Genomic DNA, 13522 nt, shown 5'->3' with positions numbered 1-13522 from the left:
TTCTTATTTCATTAAGTTTTGATTGCATTTATATAATAATATAAGATAATGTAAAATAATGTAAGATAATGTAAAATAATGTAAGATATTGTAAAATAATGTAAAATAATGTAATATTATATAAATGGAAATTCCAAATTATGATACAAAAAATGATAAATCCAATAACTTTAAACAATTTTATCTTTTTATGCCAGATTCATGTTTTAGAATGTTAATATGTGGATCGTCAGGATCTGGAAAAACAAATTACATTAATGCATATACTTCGAAAACTCTTAATATTTATGATAAATTATACTTGTATGCTAAAAACTTAGAACAATCTAAATATCAGGATTTAATTAACAACTTAAGCCGAATTGCAAAAAAATTAAGTAGATCCAAATGAAATACTTGAATATTCAGCTGATCCCAACACAAATTGAACCTTGGAGAATCTTGAATCAGAAAAACAAAAAGTAGTAATATTTGATGATTTGTATGTGAAGATAAAAAGTTCAAAATGAAATAACAAAATACTTATTCAAGGACGTCACAAAACTGTTGTGTATTTATTTAAGTCAGTCTTACTATAAACACCAAAAGATATTCGAATTAACCTGTTCACATTATATTTTATTTGAAAGTCCAGGTAAAATGGAAAATAATAGGATTTGTGATGAACAAAATATAGATCGTGATACTTTTGCTAATGCAACAAATCAAAAATATGATTTCTATATTTGACAAACCAAGGAAGTTTTTAAGAAAAACTTTACTGGTAATATATAATAATTATATAATGGGAGTTTTTAATGATGTAAAACAAATTAATCAACCTGACAGTATAGTAAAGTTAAATTTGATATTGATTTAAGTGATTATGTACTAAAAAAACAATTCAAAAAGCTTAAAAAGGAAACGGAATCGTATCTTCACAGAAATAAGGAACTTGATAACACAATGAACAGAGCACTTAGATATGGGAGTAATGAAATATCAACCTAGGAAATCCAGATAAACCCAACGATGCAGTTCCAAGACGGTTTGTGTATAAAAAAATTCAAAGTGTAATAGATGACTATAAACTTGAAGACATCAAAAGTATAAAACAAACACTAGAAGTAGAAGTAAAGAATATTGAAGAATTAACAAAAGATTTTAAAAAGATTCATTATTAATTAATCAATTACAAGGTAAAATTGAAGAAGAAATGAAAGCTATGACTGATTCTATTAAAGAACTTGAAGAGAAATCTGATTTGACAGATGACAACATAAAAGAAGTATTTCGAGTTAATTTAAACATTTTATTCACTCAAGTTCAAGAATTAAAAGATAGTATGATTAAACATGAGAAACTAAAAGACAAGATTATTGAAGCTGAGAAAAAGTTACAAAATATGTATCAGTTAGAAATCAGAACGAAATAAATAAACTAAATACTGAAATGGCAAAAGGGAATCAAGATTTACTCGATACATTTTCAAATAATTTGCAGAATATAAATCTGAACTGGAAAAGGCAGCTTCACAAAGAGGTGATGATCTGATACAGCATTAGATAACCTTAAAAAGAAATTAATTCTAAAAATAGATGACTTTAAAAAACAAATTCGAAATTGGATTAGTATTGTTGACAACCGTCACAATTTAAAATATGCAGAATTAAGTAATATTACAAAAAATTACAAGAAGATATTAATGATTTAATGATCAAATTAAAAAAAAACAAATGATTTGGACTCTGTAGTTGAAATATCAGCTAAACAAGAAGAAGCAATTAAGATAATTAATGATAAAATTAATGATAAAATTAATGATAAAATTAAAAAAAATAATAAATGATTTGGACTCTGTAGTTAAAATATCAGATAAACAAGGAGAATCAATCACTGCTAATACCCAAGTAATTACTGCTAATACTAAAGTATAACCGCTAATGTCGAAGAAATTACCACTAATGCTGAAGAAATTACAAAAGTAAAAATGTTTCTAAAACAAGAAACACAATTAGCTAGAACAAAAGGTGTTGTTGACAATTTATTGCTTCTGAAGTTGCTACAACAAAACGAGTTGATGATTTAGCTGAAATAATTCTTAAACTTAAAAAGAAAGACAGGAAAATAGAAAAAAGGGTAGAGGAAGTGAGACATGAAGCGTTTCTCTTTGAATACTATTATAATCATACTTTTGATTACATACAAATGAAAAAGTATTTTGACCGTCGTGGTGCCTGGATACATTCAACATATAAAAATATGGCCGATCTGAACTATTTAAATATATTTGAAATAAGACCTGGAATTATCTTAGATTATAAAGATTTTTAAGCATAAACCAACAATATAAAATAGATGTACTAGATATGCTTTGAGTGGTGTGTTTATAGTCGGAAAAACCGGAACTTATATAATAGATATTAAGTTTATTAAAGGGTGCGAGCTCTCCGGGTGAACCGTATAAACCGACTAAAAGCCCAATATCACATTTTATATTTAGGTGGCGGAATGATAGTCCTCAGGATGATGTTTTATTTGATATATTTGATAATGTAAATATAACAGCTGAGGCAGCTGAGGACTTTGACACTGATAAGTTAATATCTATGTATAAGAAAAAAATTAAAATTTATCTAAAACAAGGAACAATGTTTGATATTCACCCGTATAACGAGTCAGCATCTACAGAATTAACATTTATGCTTTTGATAGGTAGTTACATTAGATTCTACATATCGGATGAACCTATATCCTCTGGTAGAAGCAGACTTTTGGATTAAAGGGTTAATTAAAAGCTTAATTAAAAGTTTAATTAAAGTTTTAATTACTATGTGTACCCTGATAATATACTTACTAATTGAAAATAAAATCAAAGACCAGAGGCTTTGCCTCCGGGGGTCGTAGACCCACCTTACATTTTATCAATAAAAATAATCTGCCAAAAGTTTGCCAAGTTGGCAGACATTGTCACATTGCTGCCACTTGGCAGAAAAATGGCAGGCTTTTGATTGGTTGAATTTGTGTTTGCCAACGTTCTGCCAAAAGTTTGTCAAGTTGGCAGCGACTGCCACATTGCTGCCACTTGGCAGGATTTTGGCAAATATTTGGTGGAAGTGTTTAATCATATTTTACTATAGGTTTTCATAAAGTACTATGAAAAGTTATTTATTTTTTGGTTTTAAATTGTCCGGCATTGGATTTTTTAGAATAGGGTCAAGGGGTCAGGGGGGTCAAAATCGGGCTCGCACCATCATATATATAACTACTGATTTTTGTTAGTATCAGTCGGTTTGTTTTACCTGATTGTTCGCAGAATTCATATAATAAACCTCGAAAGCTAGTCACTAGCTTCGTACTCATCCGTACTCTGTTTGTTCGTACTCAAAATAATTCGAATGTAAAGTTGTTATTCTTAAAATAATTGTGTTCCTGTTTATCAAATTTTTTAGTTATATGCAAAATTATGTGTAATGTAACGTTTGTAATAACTTAAAATAAAAATAAGATGCTCAAAAACCTTCAAATCACGCTTTTAGTAGTGTTGTTGTTATGTGTGCCCCGGTTATGGATATTTAAAACATGTTTACCGTTTCCAAGAACAACAAGAATGGTAAATAAAAAATGTACCGGAACCGTCAAGTCATCACATATGAAAACAATGCATTTAGTCGTCGTGTAATGTTTTTTATGCAAGAATAGCGACAATACACGTTTGTTTTGTGTATTAACGTCTGCAGAAGCCCGCGGGATTGTTCGTGACCGAGACCGAAGGTCGAGGTCACAAACATATCCCAAGGGCTTCAAAAAACATGTATTATCCCTACTTTATTTTTTTCATTACGTTTTTTTTTTTGTGTATAACATGCATTCATGTATATAAGTGAGACAATAAAAATCGGAAAGAAGTCGGAAAATGGCTTACAATATTGGAATACGTTTAAAATGAAATCTATGTTGTTGCAAACTCTTAAATTGTGGTTTACTTGTTTTACCCTACAATATAAACAGTTCTTTGTGAAATTTTGATGCACAAAATCTGAGCGTGAAAATGAGGATAGGGGAAAAGACAATACTGCGAAAACGAAGTCGGAGATCCCCGTATTTTATTCGCTCATTTTACAGTAAATTAAATTTATATGATAATATTAATGTTGTTTTTTTAATCTATGGGACAGTTTTTACACACTGCTTACTCATTCCGCACGAAAACAATAATTTTATAGAAAGATTTTAGCAAGATTTTTGCATAAAGTAACCTTTCCATTGGCGAATAGTCGGAGAACATAATTTGAAAATTACATCAATGTATAGGTTTCAACGGGCTTGTTATATTAATTGAAAACAAAAATCTTTTTGAATTAAATGGATGCCCCGAAACTAAATTAATCGCCATAAAAACGGCAACGTCACAACTATTTAGGGCAACGCTAAAACGTGATTTTTCAACGCCGTTTGCGAAAAAAGTGTGCATTTGACCCTTTTGATAATTGTAAATCGGGTGAAGATCAGCTTTTGCTATTATTTAAACAAGTTATCAAGGATGCAACTAGTGTTTTAAATTCCCGCTCATTACGTCTTCTTTACCTTAAAACGACTTCGACGTCAAGTCTTTATTATAGTAGTGTATTATCAATTTTATGTAATGGCTTTATTTCACTCCCGTGACGTCAAACATGTGATAACTAGAAGAGTTTGATTTGCATGTGCCAATAACGTTGACGTAATTAAAGACGTTACCTTGGTATTGCCATGAAGGAAACCACAATATGATATTTTATGGTCAATGTCAGACACAGGGCTGATCAAACGAATGGAAAACTTACCAATGAAATTAACTCACAAATATCATTTAAGGTTCTAAAGTAATATGACTAGCAGTGCTTATAGCATCACAGCGATATTATGTTGACGTCACGTCGACGTGATATTTAGCGCCATGTATGCATATAGAAATAGCGCTTTCAAATTTGTTCAAATGTTTTACTTAGTATCATGTTTAAAACGAAATGGTTGATTATTCGCTTTGCAGAATAATTCGTCATCATTTTCGCCCAAATTGAACTCTTCCGCAAGACGTATTACCACTTCGGTCCTGTCAGGTAAAGGAGCTTGGCGAACTACCATTTGGCGCCATGCATGTGCGAAGAAACAGTTCTATCAGTTTGATATAAATTTTACAATAAAAGACATATGAGAATCGAAATAATATATAACAAACCCGTTTTTGAACACTATTTATACACTCGTGCGGTAATACGTCTCCCTTGGGCTGAGCCCTCGTGAAATTATTACGCCCGACGTATAACCGCCCATCACGTATATATAGTGTTAAAACACTGGTTTGCTATAAATCATTTCTTAAATAATATTAGGGTAAAAACCCAAAGGTTTGTGTAAAATTAACGCCGACGTCTGCACTTACGTTTTGAGGTTTAACTGAACAGTCGATTTAAACCTTTTGAAAACAACATAATTTGATCTTAGACTGTATTACGAACTGTATTAAATGATGAATGTAACCAGACTTCTGGTAATCAAAATTGCAATTGTAATTTATTGCAATTAAATTACATTTCCTAAGTAATTGAATGTAATTTGTAATAGAGTCATTTGCCAATTACATGTAATTGTAATTTAATTAATTTCAGTGCAGTTTTGGGGTGTAATTGACAATTACATTTTTACTTTCCCATTACATGGCACATGCGTTAATTCAGTTTGTTGAACAAGTAGTACATAAGTTTAATACCAGTGACACTTCCCTTAAACATGCTAATTTGCATTTCATAGCTGTGAAAAATATCAATAGAGTATTATGGTAAGTATTAATCCCTTGGACATAGCTGCTTTGTTCTGATGTAATTGTTTTATTAGAACCATCTGGTAAACTTTCTTTTGATGAAAAAGAGCAAATCTGATATGCAATTGTTATTTGCATCATTATTATTTCGATTTTTATCTAAGCTTAGCATATTCGTTTTATCACATTTGAAACATCAAAGTTTCTTTTTTCTTATCCTATTACAGACCAAGTAAATTCGACCAACGTCTCCTATGAATGTACGACGTCAACGCTTTATTACACTAGTATATTATCAAATTTATGTGATGGCTTTACTTCACTCCCACGACGTCAATCATGCGATTTAAAGTAGGCTAATAATCTTTTCGTATGTAAACATTAAGAGGACGCATAACATACCATAGTGTAGTAACTACAATAATTGTTTATACAGGAACTGGAACTGTTAAAGACAGAGGTCGTCTTTATAATGACCTTCTAACATCCTACCAGAAAGAGTTGATGCCGGATGGGGAAAACGGTGGACCTGTTGTGGTATTTCACTCTCTTAGCATACAGAGAGTTGTCGCTCTGGTAGGAACAGCATACATACTGATTCTTTCTATATCTGAAACGTCATGCAAGTAAAAATGTCATTAAAAACTAAAAGTGCGATAAGATCATTTGTTTAGAAACGAAAACAACTCGAATTATGCCAAAGTCTGCTGTTTTCTCTCATTTTGTAGCGTGCACGGTCTAGCTCAGTATATTAAATATAATATAATTTTCCTATGGGCTTCCTTGCCGAATGATTGGAAAACAAATGATTCTTAAAATGATTGGTGAAATATAAAATAATTAATGCTAATCAATCTATCTCAATTTAACTGATGACGAGCACTCAAAATTAGCGGATGGGATCTCTTGTAGTATGGCGATTCACAACAAACTATGCCTGAGGTGAATACCATACATTAAGATTTTACCTAAATACCACCAGATGTCGAGTTCCTATCGTCGTGGAACTTAAACGAAACGCAATGTTTTGAGTAAGAACTCAGACTATGATAGGAGGTCAAGAACCCAATAGTATTTAGTAATATTTTATAATATTTATTTTTCAACGAAGTTATTCTCTCGGTAGCTTGGCAGAATCTGATCACTTCGTAATGCTGCCCTGGTATTTATAACCTTTTTCCCAACTGTAATTTATGAGCGCTCAATGATAATGACAAAATCAAGCTCTTTAGTACAATGATCATCTAAGTGCGTAATTTGACTAATCTTTGTATATTTTCCCATTATTAACGCCTTAATATATTGGTTTTATCGTAGTAGTAGATAGAACTTTCTCTCTTCTATGTATTCATGAAAGATTAATGTTTACTTAATTAAGTCTACTGAATTATGACGGCTCATCGGTGGGTCGAAAACGTGGTGCGAATATTTTAGGTACGAATCTTAAGGTATGTGACTACTAAATCAAATCAACATAGGTATCTCGCCACAATTTCATAATTTTACTTTCTTAATGTTTTTGCAATCTGAAATATTTTATTAACATAAAACAATCAAATAAAAAAAAGGAAATAGCAAGAAGGCGATACGTATCTTAACGTCAAATTGAATGCATGAACATGATCAATTATACTTCAGTTTAGGTTTGTTTAAAATTGCATATTTTTAACATGCGAGTATTTGTCTTAACTTATCAGGAGCACGGTATTTTGACTCTGCAAGTCTGGGAACATTTGCAGTGGAATGACCCTAGACTACGATGGGACAGCGAGGACTATAATATTAGGATATTGCAGCTGCCAAGCAGGCATATTTGGCAGCCAGATGTCGTGCTTTCTAACAGGTTGGTAACTGTTTACTTTTTCTTATTTTAAATGGGAACTTTGGATATGCTTTTTCTGATTTCAAGCCGGATAAAACATTTTTTGTTTGTCTACACCTTGGAAAGGGGATCTTACATCGAGTGACTTACATATTGAATATATTAAATGAATTGAATAAAATAATTAATAGAACGCTATTTCTACTTACAATTTTAGTCAATATGAAAAAAAAAATGTAAAAGTCTTTTTATTACGTAGATTTTATATATTATAGACGTTTATTTTTCCGGGCCTAACGTAAACAAAAAGTGGGCCCCACGGTCTCTTGCACTAACCAAATCCTCGGAATTCTGCAGAAGTTCTTACACGACAAAAGTGCGTTAACCCTATATTGCTATGTCGGCTAAATCACGATCACGCTGAGAAGAAACATATTTTGCTTTAGCGATTGTGTTACATAAGCCCTTACCCTGCTAAATTTCTAAAATGGATTGGTCCATCTTTCAATTTGGACAGTACCATTATCTGTTAAAAGGGGTGCTAAAAAAAAGATACTGACTGAATAGCGAACAGTACAGATCTTGATCAGACTGCATGGATGTGCAAGCTGATCATGATCTACACTGGTCGCAAAGGCAATATCAATCGTGTCCAGCATGATATGGGTTAATTTAAACGATACATCATATTAGAATGGCAACTGTTTTACATGATTTATCAGTCCTTAATTCTTGTATCAGAAACATCAAAAATCAAAAAGCAGAAAGCATAATTTAAACCTTTTTGCATATGAATGATGCAGACCTGATCCAAGCTAAATACAGCGATCTGTGATATAGACAGAACATGCTTCTATTAAAAAGAGATAATTTTTTGTGTTATCTCAGCACACAATTTTTATAAATTTGAAAATGGGTAGCGTCTTAGCAAAGAAAAAACCTTTCACACGAAATAAACTCCTGGCAAAATTAACTCAATCGTAGATCGAGCTACTATTATAATAACCCTATTATATATTAATATTTTAGCGCAGAGCAGTACACCGGCTTCCCTTCTGGAGATGTGCATGTTCACCTCTACAACGACGGGAACGTGACATTCATACCTCCGAGAATCACAAAGTCCGTCTGCCATTTTGACGACAGTGCCTTGTATGAGAACAACGAAGTCACCTGCACTCTGAAGTACATGTCCTGGACACGTGCCCTTAACAGTTTGGATCTTCGGATTGATGTTCATGCTCGGCCCGAAATAGTCCACAATACAAACCCAAATTGGAATGTTGTAGAAACAAGTGTTGAGAGGAACGTCATCACGTATGCCTGTTGTCCAGATTTGTATGTAGACGTGGAATATACGCTCCAGTTAAAGCGACTAAAATAAAAATGTCAATCTCATTTGAACAATGATATCATTTATTCTCCACTGCAAAGGTGGTATTCAAAGTAGTTGTATATATATTTGTTTAAATATAGATCCATACCAGGAGAAATGCAGTAACGAGCATTATGTTTGAATTGCTTTAATCATGAGTTATGACTGACAGAGTGTGTTTTTCTTGGTTCTGAACATTTCTTTTCGCGGAAAAATGACGAAAATTGTATAATTAAATGAGCATCTGTTAAAGACCAGTGAAATTTTATAACAAATATGTATACTGGATCTATTGTGGTATATTTGAAGCAATCAGTGAAACCGATAAAAGAGTTCTAGTTTTATGTCCATTATAACAGTACCAGATAGAATGTTGGATTGGATCATCTTGTCGACTTCGAAATAACACAATGACTTACTGTATTTTGTGCATGAGAGAAAAAAATATATCTTACATTTTATATTTGTTCGGTAGAACTTTAGGCATTTTCTCTCAAAACCTTAAAATATAGGCTGGCACATTTTGCGCCCTTTGCCCCGTCGTAAAGAGGTAGAGCTGATTAAGCTTTTTTTATATAGAAACCGTTGTATCTTTGCCCCGTCGTAAGGAGGTACAGCTGATTAAATTAGACGCTTTTTTTATAGAAACCGTTGTATGTTTGTCCCGTCGTAAAGAGCTACAGCTGATTAAATTAGACGCTTTTTCATAGAAACCGTTGTATTTGGTCTCAATTCATTTATCTATGCATACGGCATAGGATAATTTCTTTAATTTTATGAAATGGAATTTGCATAGATTTGAAAGATCTGTAATCAAAATAATTTTTAGCGGAAAACAAGAAACAAGCATCTGTATTCTATAATTAAAAAAAAAACATTTTCCCTTTTTATTCGCTTAAAACTGGAAGGGGGCTTAAAACATTTGCAAATGACATAAACTCTGTCTTGAAAAATGATGTATATCTTTCTTGCTTTTTAACATCTATTTTTTATTTATTTTTTTTTTTATTATTTTTTTTTTACTTTACTATAATTCTGTAGTCTAAACTTATCTCCCTTTTCTATACGTATATTTTCACACGTACTGTATTCATGGGGATAACTTCTCAGCTACAAAAATGCATTTTTTGTAACATTCTACAATAATAAATGTATTCATTATTACTTACACGTTTTCTGTCGATCGTTTCTCAATAATTGTATTTAGTGTCATTGATACTTAGTAAGGATAGAATTTCCAAGTGAATATGTTCTAAAGAGCACCATATGTTAGACTAGCTTTAGCCAACTTGATATTCTATCATCGTTTAGACAGTGGAACTAAAAATACTAACTTCGAGTAGGCACTTCCTATTTTGGATATATTTGTTGTTAACTGTATCAAAGTACATAGTCTGAAAAAAATTAAAATATCATTTTCTGAAAAAGAGTTATTTGATCTGAAAAAAAAAATGATCCGGGGTCAAATATTTGAAAAAATAATGGAGACAACTCCGCTACGACTTTATTGTAGGGTCTTGGTATCTCATGCAAACCATGCACGTTTTACCTCCAGGCACTAAAAAAAGCATGCATAATTGCTACAGTATGAAAAGAAAACTATGTAAAGATCAAGTGGGGAAATTTGTAATGTAACAGACAATGTTTTTGAAAACGTCAAAACCTGCAGAATTTCACAAGGAACAACATATTATATTGAAAAAGGTACTGCTGGAAAGAGAACAATCTCTGCTATCCATATATATGCGTCAAAGTATGGGAAAAATATCTAGGAATATTAGAAAATCAAAGGAAACAATTTCAGGACTGTTTTAAAAATGCATGGCTGTGTTATCCTGCATAGCATTTAATATAGATAGCTTACTTTTTCATTGCATTGATATAACAAACACAGGTTAACGATTAACAAACGTTGTTCACTCAACAATTTCACTTTATAAACAGATTCTTTCCCTTATATAAAGAGAGCTTAGGGTAAGTCTCTACATCGTTAAGTAAAGTTATTTTTATACAATTATTTTAATCAAATAAATTACCAAGAGAACGTATGAGAGTAACCTTTTGTAACAATCGCTTAAGTAGGGATGTGATATTTAGAAATGGCATATGACATTAAAATAACCAATTTATTTGATTATGACAATTTCGTACGGTTGGCATGAAGATTCTCATAGTCCACGACGATACTCATAGGTCCAGGTTACTGCTTTAAAATGGATATTCTAAAAGTTGTGTGTCTGATGTTTTTCATTGCTCATGTATATGGTAGGTATCATTTAGCAATATTAATCAAGCATCTGATAATTTTATTACTTGTTGTTGTTATTTTTGTTGTTGTTGTTGTTGTTGTTTTTTTCAGTGAATTATCGAAATATGAGAGTGAAATATCTGGTATTTTCACAATGAAAAAAAATCAAATATAATTTTCTCTGGATCTAGTAAGAAAATATAAAATGGGTATATTTAATCTAAACATGAAATAAAAAGAAAATTTGTTTGTTTTTACATGTAAGATCAAAATATCTTTCACTTTGAACACCACTTATTACATTTTCACTCTTCGTTATGCATCTGGTGTTCACTCATGAAAGATATTTCAATCTTACACTGAAACAAACAAATACCCTCTATTTACGTGATCATAAATTTGGTAATAAGGTGTCATGTCGAAAAACTGTAATTCAGTATATTAGAATTTATATCCTAAACAGCATGTTTGATAGAATTTTTCTGTTTAACATGAGTTACAGGAGCTGATGCAATATACTGACGATCAGTCTTCGAATATAAAAGTTGAAAGTAAACCTGAACAAATAAGAATAAAACCCAGTAATGTTCATAAACCGCTGCCTGTTGATATTGTTTCATTACTCGTTTGGCAAATTCTCTCATTTTGACATGTCGATCAGACAAAGAAAAATGTACGGAAACTAAAAAGAGAATATCGCTTCCATTGTCAAAGATATGAAGTCTATGGGCTAAGCTATTTCCGATCATTTCGTGTTTAACAAGCAGGTAACGCCTGACGGCGTTTTGGTCGGGTTTCCGAATTAGGTGATAATGAGTTAAAGTTCTAATAATGACGGACAATAAATAACCCCCAAATTAATAAGCAATATTGAAGGAGAAACGAGGGGGGGGGGGGGGGGAGAGAGAGAGAAAAAGACAGGTACAAAATGAAATTGAAATTAAAGAAATAAATTGGTGTAAAAAAAAAGTAAAAAAATTATTTTCAGTGTTTATATCCTTGTGACCATGAGCCATGACCTTTTGCTCTGAAATCAATGGGGGTCAGGTACACATCAAGACCAACATACCTACGAAGTTTCAAGGTCCTAGGTGAAATACTTGTCCAGATATTGAGCGGAAACCATTTTCAATGTTCAGGTCCCTGTGACCTTGACCTTTGATCCAGTGACCTCGAAATCGGTAGAGGTCATGTACACATCAAGAACAACATATCTATAAGGTTTTAAGATCCTTGGTGAAATACTTGTCCAGATATTGAGTGAACAAAAAGGTTAACATGTTCAGGTCCCTGTGACCTTGACCTTTAACCCAGTGACCCTGGAATCAATAGGGTTAATATACATATCAACATCTACATACCTACGAAGTTTCAAGGTCCTAGGTGAAACACTTGTCCAGATATCATGCAGAAATTATTTTCAAATGTTCAGGTCACTGTGACTTTGACCTTTAACCTAGTAACCCTGAAATCAGTAGGGGGTCATATAAATATCAAGACCAACATACCTGTGAAGTGTCAAGGTCCTAGGTGAAATACCTGTCCAGATATTGAATGAACAAAAAGGTTAACACGAGACTCATTATTCCATCCATCCGCCCATCCATCCACCTAATCTACAAGCCGGATTTTTCTTCGAAAATCAGGCCAATAAAAAAAGGAAACAGGTATTTACGACTTTACCAACTTTGCTAAAAATAAGTTATTTGCGAACATATTATAGACAAAGAAGCAAAGCTTGCCATAAAACCCAAGTTTGGCAAAGATATTCGTGCAGTTTGATGAAAATAGAAATAATTAAATTTGCGTTTCTGGTTTTGAGGTATTCGTGTAAGTTTTTGATGAAAAAAAAAGTTTGTAGAAAGCGAAGGCTGTGCAAAAAAAATATTCTTAAAAAAATATTTGGATAAAAAGAACATTAGCTTGCCAAACAAGTTGTTTTCGTGGATGCTAAAGTATACATTAAGTCTTTTGCGCTTAAAACATGATAAACAAGAGATTACAGAGTGATCTTGGCGCCCACCAATGTGCCATTTTTGAGTGTTCCAAATTTCAAGACTTATTGACTAGCTCATGGTCAAATTTCATGTCCGTACACAACAATGTGCATGTGGTCCATGCATGTGGTCAAAATTTGAAAGCTGTAGCTTGAGTAATGTGAAAGTAGGTCACTAGATCAATTTCAAGGACAAAGTTCTTTGTACACAAAACTATGCATGTGCATCAAGTTTGAAGGCTGTAGTTTGAGAAATTTGAAAGTAGGTCACTAGGTCAATCTGAAGGTCAAAGTTTATT

At 32.2% G+C, this 13522-nt stretch overlaps 1 protein-coding gene across 1 annotated transcript in view; it reads left to right on the top strand.

Moving 5' to 3' along the window:
- Nucleotides 1-13522, top strand: part of LOC128545961 (acetylcholine receptor subunit alpha-like 1) — a 39914-nt gene that overhangs the window by 22937 nt on the left and 3455 nt on the right. Inside the window, exons 2-4 of the mRNA XM_045318951.2 lie at nt 6219-6358; nt 7480-7625; nt 8634-8952. Coding sequence (XP_045174886.2) covers nt 6219-6358; nt 7480-7625; nt 8634-8952 — 605 coding nt within the window. The remainder of the gene's footprint in view (nt 1-6218; nt 6359-7479; nt 7626-8633; nt 8953-13522) is intronic.

Source organism: Mercenaria mercenaria, chromosome 17 (assembly GCF_021730395.1).
Source record: "Mercenaria mercenaria strain notata chromosome 17, MADL_Memer_1, whole genome shotgun sequence".
In the NCBI taxonomy this organism is placed as follows: domain Eukaryota; kingdom Metazoa; phylum Mollusca; class Bivalvia; order Venerida; family Veneridae; genus Mercenaria; species Mercenaria mercenaria.
The sequence above is the reverse complement of the archived record's forward strand: the minus strand, read 5'-3'. Positions and strand labels throughout refer to the sequence as shown.